Raw genomic sequence first — 21,504 nt, forward strand, 5'->3', positions numbered from 1 at the left:
TAGCCTCTAATCCTAGACTACGTACGTAATTCGTATCCTTTCGTTTATGACATGACCGTCGTTATCTTTGAAGTTCTGTTCGTTGTGGTACTGTTATCGTGTCATGGTATATTATTACACGGTACATGTCTACTATTAATATCATGGTCACGTTCTAATCTATAAATGGAGCATACGGTTAGAGTCACGTGGTATATGAATACCACCATATTAAGGACCTTGGACGTTGATACTAGTAGTTAATAGGGTTTTCTTCTCCCTAGTGTAGGTTGTCTACCCTTGAGACTGCGAGATCAGGGAGCTTGTACCTAGGTATGTATAAGTTGCGTGATAGGTATGTATGTATATATAATATATGTGTGTAATAGGTAGTTAGATTAATAACTCGGTCCTCCTGGGATCGGATGATATTGGAACTATTTATTTTCAGCCTCGGTAATTTAAGGAGGTCGCGGGGGGCTGTGTCGGTCGGGATTACGCGGCTGGTATACGAGGGAGGCGTGGACGGTTTTTTTTTTTTTTTAGGGAGAACGAGTAAGGAGGGGGGGTTACGGATGTTTGTTTGGACGGTCGTGAGGCGAATGGGTTGGGATGAGTGGATGGGGGTTGATTTGGTAGGAAGTATGTAGGCAGGCAGGCAGGCAAGTGTGTAGTGCTTTCGAATGTTTTGCTGGGATGGCATGTGATATTGGTAAATAGGTAGGTACCTGGATACCTAGTAGGTACGATGATACTAGGGTGGGAGATACATATGTAAATTGTTTCTTGGCCTGGTAGAATGGTGCGTATTACGGCGTATGTAGGCATGCGGAAGAAGCCCGCTATCGTGGATCGGCGATTTGGTTGGGGCGTTTTTCTGAGTTTCTTCCTTACTGGCTACTCGGGGTGGAAGCCGGCCCCTCCTTTCCCCATTCTCCCATTCCCCCCTTTCCCTTGACTGCTAGGCAGTTTTTACGGCGTTACCTTGCCGAAAAAAGCCGCCATCCCGAGCCAGCTGCTCCTCAACCCACATGGGCCAGGTGTTGTAGGCCCGGTGCTCGGCGTCGACTTGGCGGTTGAGGTAGCGTAGCCAGCGGACCATGCCGATGTCTAGACTGCCACTACTATCGCCACTGCTACTACCACTACTGTTATTATTCTTATTATTATTACTACTGCCCTCTCCTCCCTCCCCTTCTCCTCCTCCTCCTCCCCTACCTTTCCCACCTCCCTGGGACTGAGACTGGGACGGGGGCGGATGCGTAAGCGAAGAGGACACCGGCTCCCGCGCCCGCATCCGGTGCTCGGTCCCCGTGATCGGGGCCATCAGCTGCTTCAGCGCGATCCAGTGCGCGGCAAGCAAGGTGAAGGTCTGGCTTGCGGGGTCGACGAGGGCCTGGAAGTGTGGATGCGGGAGCGCGAGCCACCACGCGTAGTGCGCGCAGAGGGCCTCGTAGGCGCGGAAGGAGGAGGTGCGCAGGGAGGTCGCCATGAGGAGGAGGTGGGTGTGGTATTCGGATGCGATTATGTTGGTTTGGTGGTGGTTTGGAGGGGTGTGGGGGGAAGGGTTGGGAGGAGTGGGTGTGTTAGGGGGGAGATTGTTGTTATTGTGGTTTAGAGTAGGGGTGGGGGTGGAAGCGAAAGTAAAGGTAGAAGTAGAAGTAGAAGCAGCAGTGGTGGTAGAAGCGCCGTCGTCATCCCGACATAACAACGACTCCAGCCCCTGGATCCCAGCCACGGCCATGTCGACCCAGTCGCGGCGGATGGGCGGCAGCGCGTCGATGAAGGGACGCAGGAGCGCCGCGGACTGGTTCTCGAGCAGGTTCTTGAAGAGGAACCGGGCCCCCTTGATCCACATCTGCGTCGCGACGATGACGATCCCCCGGCAGAAGGTCATGAACTCCGCCATGCCGTCCTCGAGGACCACGGACTGGAAGGTTAGCGCGAAGCAGGTCGCTACTGTTGGTGATGATTTAGTTTCATGAACTCCTCTTTGACTGGTGGTCGTGAATGCAGGGTAATTTGCATGGTAAGGAATGAGGCTTCGAAGAGAAAGCTTTAGATAGGTATCTTAGGAGGCTACTTACCAAGTGCGTTTCCTTCTTCGAAAGTGTCCATCTTGCGGACATCGTTAAGTGTCTTCTTAATCGCCTTGATGGCCTTGAGCCGGTGCACCATGGCAGACGTGACTAGACTTGGATCTTGCTTGATGAGATCGGACGCCGCGAGGCCTAGGATCGCGTGCATAAGGTATTCGTGCTATGAAAACATCAGTTCTATCTGACTTAGGAGGTACTCACCCACGCTGGTTTCGTCGTGTGGCGTAATAAATGAAATGCCTACTTTCTGGGACAGACACGGAACCTCGTGGGTCCATATCTTCTCGTTCCCCAGGGGTTGGTGTGGGAAGCAGGTCAGCAAGAAGTGCTGGAAGAAGCGCATGTCTTGCAGGCTGAAAAGAGGGACTAGGTGCTGTGGCTTTTTTTTACACCTGCTGGTTAGCGAAGGTTTTTCCCCCGAACAATCATCCATCCACGACGATGGGGGGAGTGCGTACTTGGTGTACGATCCGGGGAGCCGCTGGGTATTCGCAGTTCAGCCCCCCTTTTACACAGTGGTCGCACGCCGGATGGGTTTCTTGGCACTGTGTCTCTAACATTAGCATACAAGGTGTGATATAATGTCTGTTCATCATCGCTTTTTTATAGCTAGGTACCTACCCTTATGCGACGCCGCTTGCAGTTGAAGCATCCGTGACGGCTTTTAGTATGTCTCTGCCGCTTTAATCCTTGTTTACGAGTCCCGATTTTATTGTTGTTGTTGTTGTTGTTGTTGTTGGTATTCTCGGCTGGGGTTGCCGAGGACGGGAGGTTATACATTTCGAGATCATCATTAAAGTCTAGAGTAAATCCAGAAAAGCCAGTGTCGGGAAGATAACATGTGTCGTTATCATCACCATGCTGGAAGAAGGCCGCGTAGTCCAGGTCATTGTCTACATCATTCGGGCCCGTCCGTGGGAGTATCATGCGATGAGTCAAGTTCGGCCGCTCCATGTTCCAATCTCTGCTGATATTCTTAGAATTCCTTGGTCGTTTAGTGGGCGAATGGCCATTGGATAGCTAAGGTCTAGGTATATGAGAGAAAGTCCAAATAAGACGACGAATTTGTTTGGAAGATCTTTATCTTGTAGCTTAGGTTAGTCTCTGAGAGCTGAATACTTAGGTAACCTAGATGTATTTCGATGCCAAGATGGTTAAAGAGACGTTGATTGTTAGGCACATCGTCAGCTCGTCGTATCCCGGGCCGATCACGTGAATACCGAATCGGGACGATGCCCTTTGACAACTTCGCATGTGATTGGCCAATGAGACGAGCCACGGTCACGTTATAATTGCTGGTGTATGTTTCTGGTCATTGTCTCAACATCGTTTTAAACCATTTCAAAGAAGTTATCTCTCGGAGGGTACTTAAGTTACCTAGGATTTGTAGAAATCTCCTGAGCCAGTCATAGATAGCGTTTCGATCATCATGTACTTAGCAATATTGACGAGGTCGAGACAATGGTATGTAAGTAATCATAACAGCATTTTCACGTTCCTGAAGAAGCAGTTAGGCCAGGGCATGGCAAGAAGAGAGTCACTCGATATCATCTCACAGGTACATTTAACATAAAAGGTGTATGATACATAGCATACCAGGAGAAGAGAACAGTGAATATATGAAATACCTAGCTAATTGGCATCCTTACCTAGGTACCTTAAGCCGCGTGAAGCTTGTGAGGCAGAGATAGATGATCCACGTAAACGATGTGTGTTGCAAATATTCATCCATCTGTTCTTACAGTGATTCACAGGTTGAGGAATGGAAAGGTACTCAGGCACCCATATGTAAACCGACGTCTACACTGTGTCATGCCTTGTTTTCACCCTGAAACCTAACTCTGGAAATCTGGTAGCCTCTAAAAACAGCACAAGTGACGAGGCTGGCTCAAATGGAACACAGATAGTATATATCGAAGAAAAATATAGTGATGTTATTGCAATGGCCTCCTATATACGTAGCAGCTAGTAACCGCATACAGTCTGTATATATAGGGATCGTAATTATTTCTAGTCAAGGCATTTTGGCTTAGGTATTACGTCCGGTATCAATGAATACTCCTATATTGGAATATAGACAGGAGCAAAGTAGGACATAAATGAAAGGATGACTATAACTCGATTAATGTCCCTCATAAATACACTTTTCTTCTCAATTATTATCATTATACATGGTATTCGGTCGCCTGATATGCTATGCTTAACTACTTTAAAAATCAGATCGCTGAATACTAGGTAGCCACGTAGATAGGTACGCTTTTAACAGTACTAGGGCATGGGTAACTACCCTAGGTAGGTACGCTCATTTCAGAGAACACCATTCGATACCGCAACAGTCCCGCCAAGCACCAGTACTTTCATCCTGCTGAGTAGTGGTATATGTAGCTTGCTAGGCGCCAGTGGCACAATTTTGAAAGGTAGTATGCTCCTCGACTTCGTCAATGGTGAGTTCATCTTGCCCTAAAATATCACTCTGCTCCCATATATCGGCATCATCATCGTCGTCGTCTAGAGAAGCACCCCACTCGCTCTGTGTAGGGGTGCCGTCATTATTGTGCTGCTCCATCAAGGAGACAAGGCCGGACTCGCAGCTGCTCAGCGTTTTCCACTCCTCCAACATATCCTCGGCGTTCTCGTAGTCCTCGTTGGATTTCAATCCATCAATTGCGAACCGAACAAGCCGTCTCGCGAGCCGATAAGCAGACGGATAGGCAAACCGAATGTAGTCTGAACCAGCAGCCTCTTCGAAGAGCTGCTTAATCTGGCGCGCTTCTGGTGTTGGTGGCACATCATTAGCAGTGCGTTCGTCTTCATCTTCGTCATCCTTCCACGCCCATAACCACAGAGGTGGCGCACAGCACATGAACTGTGGAGCGAAGACGGCACTGTCCCAGTCGACGATGGCGGATATGATAGGTCGATCCGAATTAGGGTCCGGGTTGACGAGTATATTACGGGGCTCCAAGTCGAGGTGTGCCAACGAGATACGGCAATTCGAGAACCATCCGTCTGCTGCCAATTCTGAAGACATCATGCAGAAACAGTCTATGAGATGCGGTCTGATGATGGCGTTTGGCCGTTCTTTCAATTCGGAATGCTTTTGGTTTGTGAAAATTTCCTCCAGTATCTTGTGGATGTCTTGCGGAATCGAGGATTTAGCATACTCTACAGCTAATGCAGTGTTTGGTTGATGCCACGATAGTACACTTAGAGGCGCCGACTTATCTGTCGATGGCACCAAGACTCCAGACGCAGTACTGGAGGTGGCTAGCATTTCCCTGAAAACACTGCCTAGCTCTCGCGCGACCTTGCATCGTTCCGGATGAGTAAGTGCAGGATAGGACCAAAGTAGGGAGGATCCCGGTACACGATTCTGGATCATATATTTCGAGCCGAGCTCATTGTTGTCGGTGTCATCGTGATCAACCACTAATGGAGCGGGGATTCTGCAGTATTGAACTAGAAATTGTAGTATGGTAACTTGGCTGGCTACGGGCTGGTCAGCATACCGAGGGATGCGCAGAATGTATCGGCTCAGAGGCTCGGGGTTTCCCCTCGGCTGCCAAGAAACGCCGATGATACGGTTGAATCCGCCTCCGACCATGCGTTCCACAACGATTTCGTCGGAGGCAGCATCGGGCCAAATCTTGTGAAGAGCAAAGTCAAGAACGCGAACTTGGAAAGTAATGAGTGGTTCTTGGTCGACGTAAATAACCGATGAGGAGTCCGACTTGGTGTCAGACTCAGACTCAGACTCAGACTCAGATGGTTCCGTAGACAATTCGGAACAGAAAGTTGTCATCGGGATTGCGCGGGGCCGAATTAAATGTAAGTCAACCGGACCTAGTAATGGTGGGTTGAATGGATGTTGAATGAGAAGGTGAAGTGGAGATTCCATGGTTGATAAATAATTAGGAGAAAATAATAAGGAGAAAAGAATATTGAAGGCTAAAACCTAAAAGGGGCTGTATACATGTATGCTTGTCATGCCCCCCCCAGGTAGGTAGGCAGGCGATACCTTCTTTATGTGCGGATGCCTTTTTTTTTTTTTTTTTTTTTTTTTTTTTTTTTTTTTTTTTGGTTTGTGTTTGGGTAGTTGAAGGAAAGCGCATCAATGAAGTTGTTAAGAATTAATCATGGAAGGCACCACCATGATAGTAAGGCAAACTTCAAGTTCTAAGGTTCAATGTTAAATCCTCAGGACATGCAGTGCGCTTAGAGCAGGTATCAGATGCCTATGCAATGAGGTAGGTGCATACATAGTAGCACGCTGTTATTCACCTAGGTTAGATAATTGAATATCTAATTTTCGCGCAGGTCGATTTGCAGAGTTCAAATGCTCAATATATTCGTCTAAATCTCTGATATCGCATTGCGGTGATTCACCCAAGGTGCAAGGTACCTAGGTAACCTAGGCATTTGTGACTTTTGCCTGCAAATCGCACATAGTTACTAGTATGCACTTACTTACCTGAGTTGATATACATTTTGGTAGCTTTTATCTTTAGCAATCTCATATACAACTTGTGCGATTACTTCGTCGACGACTACCTATTGAACAACATCTGGAGCTTCCGAGGATCTAATTGCCAAGCCATGACATGTAATAAAGAATCGATCAAGGTCCGGGCGCCTCCGCAAACTGCTTACTTAGGTACCGGTATTCCCGAGGTCGCCGAAAGGAAACATAACAAGGCTAGCTAGAATTATGATGATAATTGCATTGATATTTTGGATCACGTAATGTAGATCAACGTCTGTTCTTCCAAGTTGCGGATGAATGCTGTACTATGGCCCGTGGCAAGTGCATTGCCCCAGCTTTTGATAATCTATTTGAGTAGGTGGTCGAAAAACTTCAGTTTTTAAAAAAAAAAAATATCATCATACCTCTCGACATCTCGATCTACAAGGTTCAGGCGTTCACGCGGAGTCCCGGCGGGTTACAGCAGAATGGTGGCTCTCCGTGCTCTTCGTTTCGGCTGGGTTCCGGCTGGATTCCGGCCTACTATTAGCAGGCAATATATAGGCCGTCCTGGAAATAAACAACCCCGATAATAGCCCTGCTGGAGATTGATATGTCAGGATCAGACGAAAAATAATCCCGGATATCCATTGCGCTTCCACACGTCAGTCAGAGTCAAGTCAGATCAGATCAGATCAAGCCCTATGTTTTAACATGAAGCAATTAGTAAGGCCACTAACATCAGCCCTTCCCTTTTATAGATGATGAGGCTTGTTTTGAGCTTTGCGAAAAGGGCATCAACATTCTAGAAGTATCTGCTAAAACTAGAAAAGCGGTTCTCAATGCTTCTAGTGTTTTTATTAGTGTAGTGTAGGATTTACGAGATGGTTTATGGTTGAGTCAAATTGCAAAGCCAATTGATCCTACTCTGTAGTAAAGATCGTCCGGTTTATATCCGTGTAGGGAAATAGCTAAGCTTTTTGATGTGCCGTTGTAATCAACAAGGGCGTTGGCGGCAGTGGGCACGGAATCTTGGGGAACAACAACATTTGATGAACAGACGAAAACTGCTTGGTATATGATAATCCCAATTGAATTTTGATGCCCGATAGAACAGTGCCATACCATGATAATTATAGTGTCGCAACAACATTTATTGTTTACCACTGATGAAGTTGTCGACTTTAGTTGTAAGTATGATACAGCAATACAGCAATACAGTAATAGAGTGACGGTTAGGTAACTGGGCAATCTCGCTTTTTTATTTCATTCGAGGAATAACTGGCGCTACACAACCACGTCATTCGTAGGGCAAAGTGGTTCTTATCCTTGATTTTTTTATTTATTCTTTTTCCCTCCAGGGCTATCTTCAAAATTCTGGCCAGGGGTTGTTGTAGATCACCGAATAGTCGGTACCACAACCTAGTAGTACGTGGACACACGTAAGAAGCTAAGCCGGAAAAGAAGTAAGGCGTCAGCAGAATAGAGGGGAAGCGCAAGAGGAGTTCGGCCTGGACGGCTGAGGGCCAACCACCAGATGATCCACACGTGCGCAGCATCAAATCAGAGTCAAAGAGCTCCAGAAATCCGACTGTAGTTGAGACCGCCACCGCATTTTTTTCCTTAAAAGAGCGAAAAAGGAGAGCGCGCGGCATCTTGCTGCTTGAGCGGCTTTCGTTTGTTTGCCCTAAACTAGCTATCTTTTTCTTTTTTTCTTCTTCTTCTTTTTACTTTTGTTTCGTTTCCTTCTTTTTTTCTCCGTGACAATGATTTGGTGGTTGGCCTTTATCGCAATGCAGTTAGAGTTTCAGATTAGGCGACCCAATCACCCAATCACCCAATCATAAATTTGTAACCATACCTACTCGTCATGTACATATCGTGTACTACCAACCTGCGCACAATAGGTATTGAATGAAGGGCTGCTAGAATACTCAAGTTTAAGGGTCTGGTTGTGAAAGAAACATGTTTGTAAGAGGGTTGAGGTGTGGCCTTAAGGTATGTAGGTAGGAAGGTATCTTGCTCATACTAAAACCTGCAAATAGCTACATCTATTGACAAATACCAACAGGCAAAAATCCGTAACAGCCCCTGAATTCCTTCCCTCCATCAGCCCATTGCCCTTTATGTTGAGCTAAAGCGGTCGGTCCTATGCCTTGTTCCTGCAGCTCTAGTAGCCCGTACCTGCATAAGCTACGTGAGCAGTCCGTCCTAGCGCAGGCCCGGAAGCTGGACTGGCTCCGTCTCACAATTGGTTGCGTTGCATTCAATAACCTGTTACTCGCCTACGTATCCCGTTAGGGATGTACGTCAGCACATCATACGTGTGTGCAAGGTATTGTACCCTTAGGGTACCGGCCGGTATGTATTAACTAGTAAGTTTCAAAGAACGTCTAAAAACATTAAACAGTCAGTTATGATTTTCAATGTTATATTTAGAAAAAAGAAAAGGCTATTGCTCAAGTATGTATGCATGTATGTATGTCACAAGAAAATCGATTGATAAGGTCAACAAAGGAAGATTAATTGCATTCAATTACCAGCATGGATTCAAATCCTTTATGAGGGTCTGGTACCTGGGTACGAGCGGTGTTAATCATTGAATTGATGTTCAGTTGTCTAATGTTGTTCTATGTTCTAGAACGAGCCAATAGGAAGTACCGGGTATGGCCACTCTTCATCCGAACGGGCAAGTAGCCTCCATTCTTGGCACCTGCCCGACTTTTAGAAAGGCTATACGAAACCTGGGCGTCTGGGCACTTAGCAGCTGTCAAATAGGTAAGCGCGGGTTACTCTGACCAGTAAAAGTAACGGCCCTGATGGGACCCCTTGCTTTTTGACCCCTGTGCCCCACTGTATACCCGTGCCCCACATTGTATCCCGATTGCTGGACCTGCATAGTGTGTATGGTATCCTAGGTGAGGCATGTACATACCTAGTACCTGACATGGATTACCTCGTAGTGAATGCACCAGTGTACACTATCAAAGTGGTCTGGCATGTACAGTCGTCCCCCAGGTAGTTATCAACTTGCGCACTTGCCTGCACATGTGGATGTCTACCTAAGGCAGTGTAGTGTACTATGTAGTGTAGTGTAAGTGGGCAGTCACACAAAACACAAAACATCGGTGTTAATAAATTCATCTTCCTACCCTTCTTCCGATCTTTCCTTTACCCTCACCACTCTTTCTCGATCTTCCATCCACTGGATACCGAGAATCACCACTCTCCTTCCTTTCCCCGCACATACGTTCATTCATCATTTTGTGTACATTTCCATCTAGGTCACCAAGCTAGGTCGCCATCTCTGATCCACTCATTACTTACCTCAACTGCCTCGCGTCCAAAGTTGTTGGTTGTTCTTTGTGGTCAATCTCGATATAAAAGAAACGAGCTACCCCATATCCAGAAGTGCGTTGTCCTTCGTCAAACGTCACACGCATTCGACTCTACCACAACCAACTTTCATTGTCCAAAGGTGCAACTCAACTCATCAAACTCGCATCAATCCTTCTGCGTCTTTGATAGACTGCGCAACCTGCCTCCCGTCTCAGTACCGGGTTCATACTGCGCAGAGCGTACAACATCCTGCGACCAAATTCATTCATTTCTCTCGATTGTATCCCTCGATACATCTTTCTCTCCTTTGAGTGAGACGCTGGTGCTTCGACACTCCTTCCACGGAAATCACAACATCAACTCTAGAATAAGGAAAGATAAAACAATTTACTTGCATTATCAATCCAACTTTACCATATACTTGAAGGTCTTAAAGTATCAACTAAACAACACCGATACTTAAATAGTCAACATGCAGGGCAAGCTTAGCATTCTTGCGCTTTGCGCGGCTTCCACTGTGGAACGCGCTGCCGCTGCTTCCTATCATCGCCACATGCACCCTAAGCGGGATATCGCATGGGTTGCGACTGATACCGTCGTCGTCACTGAGTATGTAACCATGACCGTCACCGAAGGCGAGGAGCTAGCCACCATACAGACTGCTGCAGCCCCTTCTTCTACCCAAATTGTCAATGTCCCAGCTATCGAGTCGGTCATCCTATCAACCACTTCCATTGCCAAGGTTGATGTTCCCACTACTGTGGCGGAGCCAACACCTTCCACTAGCAAAACCACGATGGCTACCTTGGTCAAGGCTTCCTCAATCACACAGCCTGTCGAATCTCCCGCCATTCCTACCGACAACGCTGCCGTGTACACTCCTGCTGAAGTCGTATCCACCGCTGCCCCGTCCATCAGTGCAGCAAATGTCCCTTCATCATCATCATCCAGCTCTGGAACGAGCAAGCGAGGTGCCGCCTACAACGACCCAAGCCTCGTCAGCACTCTCCTAGGCATGACCAACAAGATCTCATGGGCCTACAACTGGGGATCAAGCCCTGGCAACCTTGACGCTAGTGTTGCTTACTACCCCATGCTTTGGTCCCCGATTCCTGATCACTCTAACGATTGGACCGAGAAGGCGGAAGCCGCTCTTGCCAAGGGATCCGACTGCCTCCTCAGTTTTAACGAACCAGATATCCCTAGTCAGGCTAACATGTCACCTGCGGATGCTGCAGCCGGACACATCAAGTTCATGAACCCCTACTCTGGCCGAGCCAGAATTAGTGCGCCTGCTATTTCTAGCAGTGCTAACGCGAACCAGGGTGTTGACTGGCTTGGCCAGTTCTTCACCGCCTGCGGCGGCCAGTGCAAGGTTGATTTCTGCACTGCCCATTGGTATGGTCCCGGTGGTGACGCCGGAGCGGCCGAGTTCTTGACCCACGTTAAGAATGTGCACACGGCTTGCCAAGGAAAGAACGTCTGGATCACGGAATTCGCAGCAGAGAGTGGCGATACTGACGCCTTCATGAAGGCGATCACGCAAGGTCTAGACAGTGAAGAGTACAGCTTTGTTGAGAAGTATTCGTACTTCATGCTGAAGGAGGGCAGCCTCATGGAGACATCTTCAACCTTGAGCTCCTACGGCAAGATCTTTGCCGGCGTTGCCTAAGACAGCCGCGCAACTTCAGTAGTGTGAAATTCGATTCTTTTCACGGGGTTCTTGTTCTATAATTGTTTAGTCTATGGAAAGGGGAACGGCTTATGCATTGCGAGGGGTACAAAATCCGGCTCTTCAGTTCATTGTACATATTTTTGGCTCAAGCCATTTGAGCCCCTGGATATCTGGTTGTTTTGGGTTAAACGCCCACCAGAATCTAGTATGTTTGTTTTGTTTTGCTTGTTTGTTAGGCATGGACCGGAGGCATCTAAAGGCCAAGGAAAATTCCCGAAGATATGAACACGTTGCGAGGCAGGTACAAAAGACCTCGCTCTTCTTATGCTGAATAGAAATTGGGGTTTCCCATTTCGCAACTACACACATGTGGCTCTTAATGTTGAAATGAGAAAACTGTGACCGTGATAGTTCTTCAGTTGATGAATACGAGGTTTTTAATGGTATGATTCTTATCAAGGTAAACCTTGGAAGTTGTACGTTCTACTAGTAGTAATTGATCGTCTGTAACTATATGGAATACGAACTTACCCACAGATCCCAAGCATGCCTACCTGGGTTCATAGCATTGAAGCTATCTACTGGGCATTCTGTTGACGATCGGAGTAGATAACCTACCTTGGTATCCTTATCCTTATCCTTATCCTTACGAAGTACATGGCCTCGGAAAACAAGAAATTCTCGGACGTAGGTACGAATAGTTAGTCGTCCCGCGTATAAATAACTTCGGTGGATATGTAGGTGCATACCTAGGTCCTAGGTAAATACTATCCATGCATTCATCCATCCTTGTTTCATATTCGCAAGATGGAGCGATTTCCATATCAAGAAATTGAAAATTCAGCCGCCTGACAGCCAGGTAGGTAGGTAGGTATCTCGGAAAGATAATGGATATGGAGATAGTATGGCTGGTGTACATACATACTACTAACTCCAGCCCCTTTACCGTCGTCAGCCAACCCCCTTTCTTAGGAAAGCTGAAAAGGCATGTAATTACTTACTACATACCTAGTAGGTATTGTATTGTACAAACTGACTGCCAAACCATTGAGAAGAGCAGAGAACATATCATGAATTGCTGACCACTGCCACCGCCACCACACGCCGCCACGATAAACTTCTTCCCTTACCTCTTTACTTGCTTAATTCCTCCCATCCTTATTATCCTCCCATTATTCCTAGCCTCCGAACCCCCCCCCCCTCCTTTTTTTTTCTTGTTTTTTTACTTTTTTTATTTTTTATTCCAAGGTTTCCTCGTTTCGATGATGTTCAGCCTCCTTTAGGCATTCTCACCCACCTCCAACCCCTTAACCCCCCCCCCCCCCCCCCCCAACCTACCTAACCTAGGTAAGTAACTTTGAATTTTTTTTCTTTTTCTTTTTTTTTTTTTTTTTTTCAAATCCACGCAGGATGATCAACCCCCTTCCCAGCACCAACGCCACTACCAACCCTGCTCCCGGCTCCAGCACTACCAGCAGCGCTATTCCTGTTACTACTACCGCTCCCCGAGCCTTCCTCCATCCCCGCAAGCACGTTCCAGCGCATGATGTCGTCGCCCTCGAAGGCTAGGTGGCTGATGCGGTAGGCTTGGGTAGATGAGTGGCGTAGTGGGGGCGGGGGCGGTGGAGGAGGAGGAGGGGGAGGGGGAGGGGATTTAGGGGATTTGGGTGATTTGGGTGGTTGAGGTGCTGGCACTGCTACTGCTACGCCTATTGCTGCCGAGTCTACTACCTTTGCCTTTGCCTTTGCTTTTGCCTTTGACTCTGCCTTTGTTTCGGTCTCTGCTTTTACCGGTGTCTGTGTCTGGGGTTGGGATGGTGTCTTCTCCCCCTTTGCCTGTGCCTGTGCCTGTGATTGCGAAGTAGAAGGCGAATGCGTCGTCGACGTCATCCTGCCCGCGGACCCGTACCGCTGCCGGCGGTACTTCCGGATGCGCTCGAGGTCCGCGGTCATCGCCGCCGAGGTCGCGGCAGCCGCGTTGCGGAGCTCTTGTCTGGGAGCGTCGCCTTGGAGGTCCGCTGGTAGTTCTGGTGGGTGGGTTTGTGATTGCTTTTGCTTTTGCTCTTGTTGTTGCTGGTGATGGAGCCGGAGGAGGCGGTGATGGTCGTTGTCTTCCGTTGCTATGCGCATGCTGCTTATTCTTCGCCAGTCACTGGCTTTTCCCTTGCCGTTTCCGTTTCCGTGACCGCCCCTGTCATTGTGGTTGTTGTTAGTATCCGGTGTGTCGTCCAGGGCTATGTCCTCCATGCTGCCGTTGTTGCAGGCGAACAGGCGATAATCGATATCAGCGGAACCGAATGAGCCGGGTTTGTATCTTCGTGTGGAAGTCGAGGTCGAGGCGGAGGGGCCAGCCGTGCTTGCGCCCGCAGCAGCAGCGCTGTTGCTTCTTCTTGTGCTCGCACTGGCGGCACTCACGATTTCGGTTTCGGTCTCGGGCTCGGGCTCGCCGAAGATGTGCTCGTACTGGGAGGAGCTGGTGGTGTTGAGTGGGAGAGAGATGGTGAATTTTTTCTGGCTCCGTCGCGAGGACAGGGCGGAGGATAGGGGTGAGGTCATGGAGGCCGAGTGGGGCCGGCGCGAGGAGCGCTTATCGGATGGGGTGTTAGAAGAGGCGGACGGGGAGGCCGTGGGAGCCGATTCGATGGCGCTGGAGTTGTCGCGAGCTGTTACCCAGTAGATGACTAATGTAGAGAATAAGACTGGTAGTGAAAACGATTAGATTGGTTATGAGTTGTTTGTTCATTTGAGGTAGGTAGGGGGTAAAGGAATGGAGCAAGATCAGTATTCGGAGTGACCATCTAGTATATACGTACTATCCGCGTTACAACACGTGAGGAATATCCATCCGGGTTCGCCTTGGAGTGCCATGAGAACCGAAAAGTTTCTAGAGGGAAATTATCGTCTTAGCTCATATACCAGCTCACATACCTAGTAGGTACATTCACGAATGTCCCTCCCTAACAATATACTTACATTACACCGGATATCATAGTACATAGCGCGCCGGTAGCAGTACGCGTGGCCGCTGCGCGCAGTCTAGGAGGGTTGGCCGTCCCATTGGAAAGTCCCTTAAAAAGGGGAATACCTGGTGATAAGTGACCCAAAATCAGCTATGGTATCTTATAGGCAAACTCGAGGCATAACAACTCTCTGGGTCGCGGAAAGGGGTGATCTAACCTCGAAATGGGTTTATAATTAATAACGTGATGTAAACCTATACCGTTATTGTCAGCCTTAACTCGAAGCGTCCGGGGTAATACTCAGGCTCTACTATACGTTAGCCACGATGCTGAGTACTATAAGAGGCACCAGCCCCGGGTTTTGTATTCCAATGATGCAGTGTCCATTTTCCATGCGGACCATACGGCTAAGGATCGGCACATAGAATCGTTAGCGAAATGATTCGTCTGCTTACGTGGCGACGTTTCCTGCTCTTAACCTACTAGAAGAAACTTAAGCCGCCCACGACCATGTATAGTGCTACGAATGAGTTAGCTGCTGATAGTCATCTGGAGATATAGTGGACCATATAGGACTTACTCATTATACCGAACGAGTTGAAAATGTATAGCTTAGACTCGAGTCTCCGTTTCGTGCCGCCTCGGATGATGAACTGATATTTATTAGCATAATCTCACCCTCAGTGAGTTGGAATGGGATTAGTGTTAGGGAGCACATACCGCCTTTTCGACGAGAAACAAATAGATACACTATTCGAGTAAAAACGTAAGCTCATAACACCCCTATCCAAAAGTATTAGGCCGGAATGCTCACAATCTAAGCGGATGTTAGTATAGTGATACAATACTAGGAAGTGATAAGGGTCAGAGAAGGGGTACTATACGAACTTTTGAGTTAGCGTAGCAGAATAGGCATATGAGGATCGCGGCCGAGCAGGCGCCTAGGCTCGAGTTGACTCCTATCCCATAGTTGACGATGGTCGACGCGAACACGAAACCCCATGAAACACCATAGATAGACAGGACCACTAACAATAGCAACGTTTACCTGTTAGTAAGCACTCTCTTAGGTCAAATGCTTGGCGATTAGAGGAGTTCGTTTAGCTTACCCCAGGCGACAAATGGTAGACGCCACCATTTTGCAACAAGTATTCGTTGTACTATCGTCCTCGTTAGCGCATTCGCTTCTTCACATGCACAGGCAGAAATCATCGGTTACGGACCAAGCAAGTACGATAGAACGGAGCCAGCGCTGAAGGTGAGGATCGCGCTGAAGACAAACCCGACATCATACTCGAGGTGTCGGGTCGATAGTGCGACCCCATTGTCTCGGAGAGACAGAATGGAGGCCATATCGAAATTCACTTCCTAGCCTATATTCTTGCCTCCTAACACATCGCGCGCAGTTTCTTTGGTTTGTGTTTCTTTTCTTGGGACACCGGGAAAGAAAGGACGTGGCGCGGGAAAGGACAGACACGAGGAGAAAAGGAAGAGAATAGAAAGAGGGCCAATAATGCTCACGGGGGGTGTGTGATCGGGCTAGTAAAGTAAGCTGTGTCTACCTTTACTCTGCCGAAGGAACATCTACCCAAGGTTCATCTAGTCGAATGGATGGGTGTGTATGCGGTGTCTGTGTCCCAAAGAGTAGGTAACTTCAGCCCCAAGTTTGTCCACCCATTTTAAGATCCCATGATCAATCTCACGCTTTCCAAACGGATGGCGGACGCTATTTCGGATGAGTAACCGGATACTTTAAGGTTGGTCGTAACACCTTAAGATGAATACATCTTGGCCAACCCGACGCGGAGTCATCCAAAGACACAACACTGGAGTCATAAAAAGAGATGGTGCCTGGAGATTGCCTATCCTGATGTTAGTAGAGTCCGCGGGAGGTGTTTCGCATTGGCGTTCTAGTATAGGCGCTTTACCTACTTGCCTGTTCGCGACCTCATATCCTGCCGACCTTTTCCGGGCCCGGCCCAGCCTAGCATCTCTGCTAGACCTACATCCGAGAAAAGTTCGACGACGTTGAACAATAGAGGCCATCCACTTTTAGGTTCTCCGATCTTACATACCTAGGTATGTGCACTGGCCGGGCACTTCATCTCTCCCCTTCTAGTCTAGTAAGAATGAGATGGCGGCAATAGGGGGAGCTCATTCAAACGGGGAAAGCACTTTTTAGGGATTTCGTGTTGTATAGTTGTAGTTGTAGTTGTAGTTGTAGTTGTAGTTGTAGTTGTAGTTGTAGTTGTAGTTGTAGTTGTAGTTGTAGTATAAATATTAACTTCATCTACACCAAGTAGGCATAGTAGTTATGCTTAAATTGTACTCATCATTATTCTATACATCTGATCTTCACACACCAAGTCCTCTCGGCCTATCGCGACTCATCCTCACACCATCCCAATGTCACCAATTTGATGCAACAAGATTGGGGAAAACAAGTGTGACCCATTTCAATATCTATCTCATTATTCCGACTGCATGATATGGGATGGTTTGCCCTAATGACTGTAATAAAGCTTGCCACCGTGTGTCCTGCCTAACGCCAGCTGAACCTCGAGACCCCGATGGCCCAAAAACCAGATAGCCTCGCACACATTAACGCCAACCAATGCGATTCCTTTCCATGACACCCTAAACACATTCCCTAATAACATCCGACGCCGTTCTATTTCAGGCATAGCATTTGACCCGTCCACTTCAAAACCATTATCTCATGTCCGTATTTAGCCACCGAACGCATTATTCGTCACCCATTTAGTAACTGATGGCTTCTACAAACCCAACCTATCAGCGTGTACATATACTCAAACTAGGCGTTGCCGGAACCCACAATCAGTTGGTAGATGGCGGCTCACTAGGCGGGTGAGCTCTTGTCCGGACGTGGAATTTCTCTCGTAGTCGGTCCGACAATTTAGCATGTCGTCTTTGGTCATCGACTGAAGCGTCCGCTTGTCCTTGTTGGGTTTGCCGATACTGTCGAAGAGCCTGAATACGCTCATCAACGGAGGCGTGTCTAAGCCTGTTCCAATCTAGAAGACGCGATAGTCGTCGTCTCTGTGCCATCTCTACTTCATCCCCATGCGGAGGAGCAAGTTGACCGCTGGTATGACCACCAGCCGCTTCCTGTGGAGCGATTTCGTACATATCTGTACCGTCATCATTTGGTGCCTCCTCCTCCTCCCGAGGACGAAGATCAAGTCGACTAGTTTACAGTTCATTAGCTTAGGATGGCTTGGAATACCTATGTTGTGGTGACTTACCATAAAGGACAGGTGCCAGACACATTGACTAGCCATGGATCGACACATTGTGGATGATATTTGTGGTTGCAAGGGAGGACTCTCACATCCTGTCCGACACTGAAGTCCTCTGTGCAGATAGAACAACCAAGATTGTTATCCTCCACTGGTTCGTTGTTCCCATTATTATTATCCGATGCAACAGCAGCTACAGCAGCATCAGGGGTAGCAGAATTTTGAGGGTTCTCGCCTTGTCCGATGCTAGCCGGTGTCAAGTCAGGCTGCGTCAGAGATTTTATGGGCTGTCTGTCCCCCGATATACTATCCAGCTCATTCTCCGGGTCCGGTTTAGCCGTTGGCCGAGGATCAGGATCTCCAAATTTGACGATGGGAAGCGTCTCAAGAACAGCTCGTGCGAGACCTCTGGCCCGACTCTGTCTTGGTCTTCCGCCGAAACCGGCTCTAGGACCGTATCGTTCAGGATGGCGATGTGCCCGAATTGCACCGGTAGCAATGATGAGGAGGAAAAGCAGAGTGATTAGACCCGTGATACTATATAAGATGCTCATAGCCACGGCCGAACTACTCCCGCCTTGAGATCGAGTGCCGTTCATTGCATCAGTGCCTTCTGTCGGAATTATGACACGAACCCCACCGGCCAAAGTCAGGTTCCTGGTTTCCCCAGCTTCGTCTGGATTGGTCATGGTCCAAATCTCTCTGAACGCCAGGTCGGATCCCACAAGTGAACAATAGGTTCCTGCAGTGCTAAAAAGCAAAATTGCCCTTGGACTTGGTTTTCTGTTCATAACAGAATTGAGCACGTCGCTGGGAGTGATGTAGGTATTATCGGTAGTAGAGTCGCAAGTAATGTAGGCAATATTATCCTCTAGGCTGATCTCGTTATAGTTGGTTTGGTCAACAATCACCATGTCTGCTCGCATACGAACACTCTGTGAGGCATATTAGCTATTATGCAGTAACACAATTAGGGCTTCATACACTCAGGTCACCCCCATTGGTCTGATTGAGTCCAGTTTCGGCCGTCAAAGGTGCAATTCTATAATCGACATGGACTGGAGCAACATCACTGTCCAGAGAAAGTGACATGGCGGATTGCTGCAGATAGTCAGGTAAGTTGCCCTGTACAGTACTCGTGGTGGCATCTTCGGCGGATGCGACGGAAAGAATAGAGGCAAGGCCAAGAATAAAGTACGCCATACTGGCGATATTGGAGATGGTCGATATCGCCATTTTCAGGCGGTTGCGGACTTTCACACGATGGGCCAGCCGTTGTGGGAGAGGAAGGTTAAAGACGGGACAGACGGGACAGAAGGTGGTAGACGAAACTAAGCCGATAGAGAGGAATCGACTGGATTCTTTGTACAAGTTGTATGAGGGACGGCCCTAACTAGCGCCACTCATTGAAAGTTGATATCGCATATTATCATCGTCCTACTTTACAGAAACCATACATAGGCCAGACATTTTCTTGATTAACTTGCAGTGTTTCTTCTTCTTCTTGATCGACAATAAGCGATTGGCGCCGCGGGGAGTATGAATCCGATGTTATGAGTATGTTATGAGTGGGTATGAGGATATTCGGGGAGGGGGGTCGGTTGCGGCTTGCGTCGTGTTGTGATGCGTTACTTCGTCGGACAACGGGCGCGGAAGGGGAAAGGGAAAGTGAAGGAGGAAGAGAGTTGTTGTATGGTGGTTAGTAAGGAAGTAGGTACTAGGCAGGTAAGTTTGAATCCACATGCAGTTGGTGAATCCAGTCGGTGGTTTGATTCGAGGTGACAAGTACGACCTGAACTGCGACGGGTGGGATGTGGGGAAAGAGCGTTCTTTAGATTGAGTACTTATCTCTAGTATGGTAGATCTACCAAAGCCCCAAGTACCTCCCTTGCTGTTTCACATGTAGGATTTACAAGTATAGTAGTAACATACGTAATACGCATTAGATAGCATGCCAAGATCGGATTTGTGAAGGAACTCCACCGAGAAAAGCCTCAGGAATTCCGGGGATCCTTATGGTACATCTAGTGTACTAACCTAGGTATCTACTATCTACATATGTAGTGTATCTTAAGGATTAACATGATTACTTACATATACCCATCTTTATATCTTGGATGCACAAAATGAAATTAAATAATGTAGTACATATTAGTATATATGGTATCTTCTATCTATTTAACACTTAACTAAGTGTAAAAAACAAAACAGGTAGGAAGAAAGAAAGAAGAAGAAAAAAGGACTGATCTAACTAACTAGCTGGGTGGTACTTGATGCATGCAACATAGTAGATATTCCGAGACGGGCATCGTTTTAGCGCCATCATTCCTTTACTACGTAACTCAACGGTAGCTTGGCTCAACATCTCTAACAGTAGATCCCCCCATGCATAGCCATGAGCCATCTTACGTGTTGTGTATTACTATACATTGAAGAACAAGAGCCTTGATACGGAGTATAGTTAAGCCATTTTAGCCAAGCTTTTCTCAAGTTGCCATGTCATACATACATATATACATACATAGATGCCCATTGCATCATTATCAACAAGATCAGTGTCCAAACTTCAATTGGAGGATAATATGTACCTAATAGGTACAATAGCAGGTACAATAGCAGGTGCAGCATTATCAATGATCTAAATCTGGCAACTCGGGCTGTTCGGCTAGCTACTGCCCCCGCTATATAAACTCCTTCTCCATATTATTTCCGATTCTGTGACTTTTGAGGCATGTGGTTGGTTGACTCGTTTAAATGCGATTAAATGCGTTTAAATGCGAACTCTTCAACTTCTTATAGTGATTTTGGACTATAAGACGGCTGGCTTACTCACGATATATAGGACAATGTAATTGCTAGGTAGTCAATCAGTGATCTATAGTCGTTCAGCAGCTCAAGAAGAATTGGATTATTAATACAGAAAGAAAACCATTTCTATTCCCTCACGGAAACACGGATATGTGAATCTCAAACACCTTCTAACCCTAGTCTGCTAAAATCAAACTACTGGGCTACGTACTATTACTAACCTAGTAACTAGTAACTATTGTACTAGATTCACCATAGCACGGCCCTTACCTAACCTAGTACCAGGCATCTTCAAACACTGATACTACAATTCTCCTCAATGCGATCAACAATAACCTACAGTACATACTATGGTAGGTCTCAACTACTGTACAATATAAAACTCGCCCTATTCGCTTTCACCGCCCTTTGGGTTGGGTTTGATACAATATATGTGACGACATCAAATAGCATGGGAAATAATGGGCGGTTGTTGGCCCGTGGATGAGCCTCATTCCTGACAAAAACCCTGTTTTAATAAAGTCGACCAAGTGCCGACTCAAGATCGACTTGGGCAATAACTACATGGTCATTTGAATGCTACATACGTACAGTGGAATTGGTTCATCAGATGTCTGCCTACACATGTAAATTAGATTATATGAAAGCATGTGTATTATGTGTTACTTAACTAACCTGAGTTACCTATCAAGTCAAAGAGCACAACTCAAAAATTAAAAACTCAGCTGTTACTACGCAATGAACGCTCATATTAATGGCCTAATACGTATATTCGTAAATGGCCTTTGTGCAACTCTTGTGGTACACCTGTGCCACGAAGTCTTCTGCGTGGGTTGACTAGAAGACATATCACCTTCCTATATAGTTCGTACTGATGAAAACTGCTGTTTCCTTAACACAGCATTGCCCATGTGATACTGTG

The 21,504-nt window shown here is 47.2% G+C and overlaps 5 protein-coding genes across 5 annotated transcripts; 1 reads left to right on the plus strand and 4 right to left on the minus strand.

Annotated features, from left to right (window-relative positions):
- Positions 1–196: 196 nt before the first annotated feature.
- Positions 197–3,223, minus strand: GGS25DRAFT_480814 (C6 zinc finger protein). The gene is made up of 5 exons (XM_049260114.1): positions 2,700–3,223; positions 2,537–2,623; positions 2,323–2,457; positions 2,067–2,238; positions 197–1,938 (listed from the first exon to the last, which is right to left on the minus strand). The coding sequence occupies exons 1-5, from the start codon at positions 3,030–3,032 to the stop codon at positions 941–943; spliced, it is 1,725 nt and encodes a 574-aa protein (XP_049118735.1). The 5' UTR covers positions 3,033–3,223; the 3' UTR covers positions 197–940.
- A 974-nt stretch (positions 3,224–4,197) lies between these two features.
- GGS25DRAFT_480818 (uncharacterized protein) lies at positions 4,198–6,110 on the minus strand. Its single transcript, XM_049260115.1, has one exon. It carries the CDS (start codon positions 5,974–5,976, stop codon positions 4,468–4,470), a length of 1,509 nt encoding a protein of 502 aa, XP_049118736.1. The 5' UTR covers positions 5,977–6,110; the 3' UTR covers positions 4,198–4,467.
- A 4,241-nt stretch (positions 6,111–10,351) lies between these two features.
- On the plus strand, positions 10,352–11,551 carry GGS25DRAFT_519269 (glycosyl hydrolase catalytic core-domain-containing protein; the record flags this gene model as incomplete). The annotated part of the gene is made up of 1 exon (XM_049263671.1): positions 10,352–11,551. The coding sequence occupies one exon, from the start codon at positions 10,352–10,354 to the stop codon at positions 11,549–11,551; it is 1,200 nt and encodes a 399-aa protein (XP_049118737.1).
- Positions 11,552–12,949: 1,398 nt separating this feature from the next.
- Positions 12,950–15,867, minus strand: GGS25DRAFT_519270 (uncharacterized protein; the record flags this gene model as incomplete). Its single annotated transcript, XM_049263672.1, has 11 exons — positions 12,950–14,253; positions 14,368–14,438; positions 14,528–14,639; positions 14,732–14,768; positions 14,831–14,921; positions 14,998–15,034; positions 15,095–15,167; positions 15,235–15,264; positions 15,403–15,542; positions 15,624–15,674; positions 15,738–15,867. The coding sequence occupies 11 exons, from the start codon at positions 15,865–15,867 to the stop codon at positions 12,950–12,952; spliced, it is 2,076 nt and encodes a 691-aa protein (XP_049118738.1).
- An 873-nt stretch (positions 15,868–16,740) lies between these two features.
- On the minus strand, positions 16,741–19,745 carry GGS25DRAFT_480826 (uncharacterized protein). The gene is made up of 3 exons (XM_049260116.1): positions 18,759–19,745; positions 17,781–18,709; positions 16,741–17,722 (listed from the first exon to the last, which is right to left on the minus strand). Exons 1-3 carry the CDS (start codon positions 19,008–19,010, stop codon positions 17,353–17,355), a joined length of 1,551 nt encoding a protein of 516 aa, XP_049118739.1. The 5' UTR covers positions 19,011–19,745; the 3' UTR covers positions 16,741–17,352.
- Positions 19,746–21,504: the final 1,759 nt, after the last annotated feature.

This window comes from Hypoxylon fragiforme (assembly GCF_022984875.1).
Source record: "Hypoxylon fragiforme strain CBS 206.31 chromosome Unknown GGS25scaffold_3, whole genome shotgun sequence".
NCBI lineage: Eukaryota > Fungi > Ascomycota > Sordariomycetes > Xylariales > Hypoxylaceae > Hypoxylon > Hypoxylon fragiforme.

What these genes read in the sequence shown, in the direction of transcription:
- GGS25DRAFT_480818 (XM_049260115.1), bottom strand. Translation starts at nt 5,976, where the DNA reads ATGGAATCTCCACTTCACCTTCTCATTCAACATCCATTCAACCCACCA.
- GGS25DRAFT_480814 (XM_049260114.1), bottom strand. Translation starts at nt 3,032, where the DNA reads ATGGAGCGGCCGAACTTGACTCATCGCATGATACTCCCACGGACGGGC. An exon ending in CTCCCCGGATCGTACACCAA is followed by an intron (nt 2,458 to 2,536) that starts GTACGCACTCCC and finishes TGTAAAAAAAAG; the next exon opens with CCACAGCACCTAGTCCCTCT. An exon ending in TTCCGTGTCTGTCCCAGAAA is followed by an intron (nt 2,239 to 2,322) that starts GTAGGCATTTCA and finishes ATGTTTTCATAG; the next exon opens with CACGAATACCTTATGCACGC.
- GGS25DRAFT_480826 (XM_049260116.1), bottom strand. Translation starts at nt 19,010, where the DNA reads ATGGCGATATCGACCATCTCCAATATCGCCAGTATGGCGTACTTTATT. An exon ending in CCAATGGGGGTGACCTGAGT is followed by an intron (nt 18,710 to 18,758) that starts GTATGAAGCCCT and finishes TATGCCTCACAG; the next exon opens with AGTGTTCGTATGCGAGCAGA. An exon ending in TCTGGCACCTGTCCTTTATG is followed by an intron (nt 17,723 to 17,780) that starts GTAAGTCACCAC and finishes ACTGTAAACTAG; the next exon opens with TCGACTTGATCTTCGTCCTC.